At 36.4% G+C, this 2,477-nt stretch overlaps 1 protein-coding gene across 1 annotated transcript in view; it reads right to left on the bottom strand.

The window, feature by feature from the left end:
- The window catches only part of LOC107680229 (glucose-induced degradation protein 8 homolog), a 9,814-nt gene that overhangs the window by 4,142 nt on the left and 3,195 nt on the right, over positions 1 to 2,477 (bottom strand). The window contains exon 4 of the mRNA XM_016476034.1: positions 1,133 to 1,330. Coding sequence (XP_016331520.1) covers positions 1,133 to 1,330 — 198 coding nt within the window. The remainder of the gene's footprint in view (positions 1 to 1,132; positions 1,331 to 2,477) is intronic.

Genomic DNA, 2,477 nt, shown 5'->3' with positions numbered 1-2,477 from the left:
TTGCTGGAAAATATAATGTAGCGATTCAGTATTTAAACTGTTATTAATAAAAGTCGTGGGGCAGCATTGACAAGTTTATTTTCTCCTGGATGTGTGAGCTGCGTGATCTCCTAGAGCTGCGCGATCTCCGATATATATGTGTGTGTGTGTGTGTGTGTGTGTGTGTGTCAGTAAGCAGCACATTAATATAGAACGGTAATTAAAGGCTCTAATGCACACCAGTATAGATGTGTGTATTGTAGGAGCTAGACGAAGTATGATGACGTGTGACATATAGTAGTGGTGTCCCAATTCTTAGGGGAATATTTTCACCCCTACCCCTTGACACTCTGTTTCAAGGGACAAGGGGAAGGGGTAGGCGGAGGGGTAGGGGAAGGGGAAGGTGAAGGGTTATAAAATAGAATTGGGATTGGGCCTTAGTTTGTTCATATTAAGAGATTTCTTTTAATTGTGCAACTTATTGTTTGATTTGGGATTTGTTTTAAAATTTCAATTTAGTTTTGTTGTATTTCAATTTCACAAAGAAACGTGCAGCAATAGCCTAATAAAACAGCACCTTTTCATTTACTGTATAATGTCTTCAATCTCATTTTGTTAAAAAAAATCGTGAGAAAATCGAATCGTGAATCGAATCGTGAGTTGAGTGAATCGTTACATCCCTACTCTTGACTGAAGAACTTTAATAGTTGCTTTAATAAGAATCAATGTATAATTTATACAGTGAAGTTTAAATAGCATTTAATTTTTATATTTGTTCATTCAATTTCTTGAATGCTACTGCTAAATACACCTACTCTACCTGAACAATAAAGCACTGTTTGTTTTATTTGTATATTATGTGTATTTGTAATGTATCATTATCATATCAAATATCTTTGTTCTTATTTTTTAATAAAAAAGATAAAATAATGACAAAGATTTTTTATCTTTGCCCACTTTGGCCTTAATGTCTGCCATTATTTTTTATTTTATATTCTGTTACCTTATAAGGCTTTGTTTTTGAAATAGGGAAATTTGTTTGGCTGTACTGCTCAGACAACTTGCAAATATAAAAATGTGCAGAGTGATAAAATCATGATTTTTTCCATATCGCTCACCCCTATTATGTCCTACACAAAAAAAACACACATACCTTCTGCCTCTGCATCATATTGAGCAGGTCTCCAAACGGCGATTCTTCAGGGTTGTCGAAGGCGAGCAGTGCCAGGGTTCGCTCCATCTCAGTAAGACATTCTCTGCTCTCCTCTCCCTGTTCAGCCAGCTGTGACTGCGCAAACTCCAGCGCTGCCTCAGTCTCCCGCAGACGAATAAGCTCAATCAGATGCTGCTGCTACAAGAGTTTAAAAGAAAAGTTAACAACAGTTTCACAGTGAAGATCAGGTCAAGTTTTACTATAAGGATTGTTTTCTTTTCAGTACTTTTCAATTTTTGTCATCTGGGGTGGAACAAGAGGCCTTCATTTCTATGTTTGTTGTGCATTGTAAATAAACGCAACATGCATGGATTCTGTCATGGTTTACACTGGCTCTCTAAAACGCTCTCTTAGGCCTGGTTTATACCTGCTATTTAGATGTATTTTTGCTGATCCGATCACAAGTGAATGACACTAAATACAGGTGTAAACAGGGTCTAAAACAAGCTTGTCCAATTTCAACCACTTCCAGAGGTAGTTAAAAACGGATTGCTTTCATAGTTTAGATGCTCATGTGGTGAAATGTGTTCAAGCAACCACAAAAGACCACTGTCTCACTGCCTACTTCCCTAACATGTAATATTTTAATGGGACAGGTTTTGAGAAAGCACAACAAAACAGTTAGGCCTGTCACAATAATCAATATATCGACTTATCGCGCAATATATGTACATGACTTCAATCATTTTTGGTGACGCAATATATCGCCCATTATATTTACTTAAAAATTACTGTCACCATGTTTTCTACATTCCACTTGCGTCTGTGTCTTTTGCAGCTTCTCATAGATAACGTGGTGCAGTCATGAGGTGCTAGTTAAAATTTAAAAAATGCTTCTACAAAAAAAGTTTCATCTGCAGATATGGCCTTGTTTAGGGATCTGTGCCTTTGTGCATACGGACATCCGACTGCTAAGCAGTGATTGTGTTTTTCAGCAATAGTGTGTACCCTTACTGTAGATGGAAAAATCTCCATACAAGTTCTTTGTGCATTTTTCTTTTTTAAATAGTAAAATATTTACTATTTATTCAGATTTTTTTCACCCAAATTTATTCAGGTTTTTTTCACATAGTTCACCCAAATATGAAAACTTGATGTTTATCTGCTTACCCCCAGAGCATCCAAGATGTAGGTGACTTTGTTTCTTCAGTAGAACACAAACGAAGATTTTTAACTCAAACCGTTGCAGTCTGTCAGTCATATAATGTAAGTGAATGGGAATCATGGCTTTGAGAGTCAAAAAAACATACACAAACAAAACCAAATTAAACCCTGCGGCTCGTGA

This window comes from Sinocyclocheilus anshuiensis, unplaced genomic scaffold, assembly GCF_001515605.1.
Source record: "Sinocyclocheilus anshuiensis isolate Anshui unplaced genomic scaffold, SAMN03320099.WGS_v1.1 scaffold13, whole genome shotgun sequence".
Taxonomy (NCBI): domain Eukaryota; kingdom Metazoa; phylum Chordata; class Actinopteri; order Cypriniformes; family Cyprinidae; genus Sinocyclocheilus; species Sinocyclocheilus anshuiensis.
Note: the sequence above shows the minus strand (reverse complement) of the source record. Positions and strands in the feature narration are given on the sequence as shown.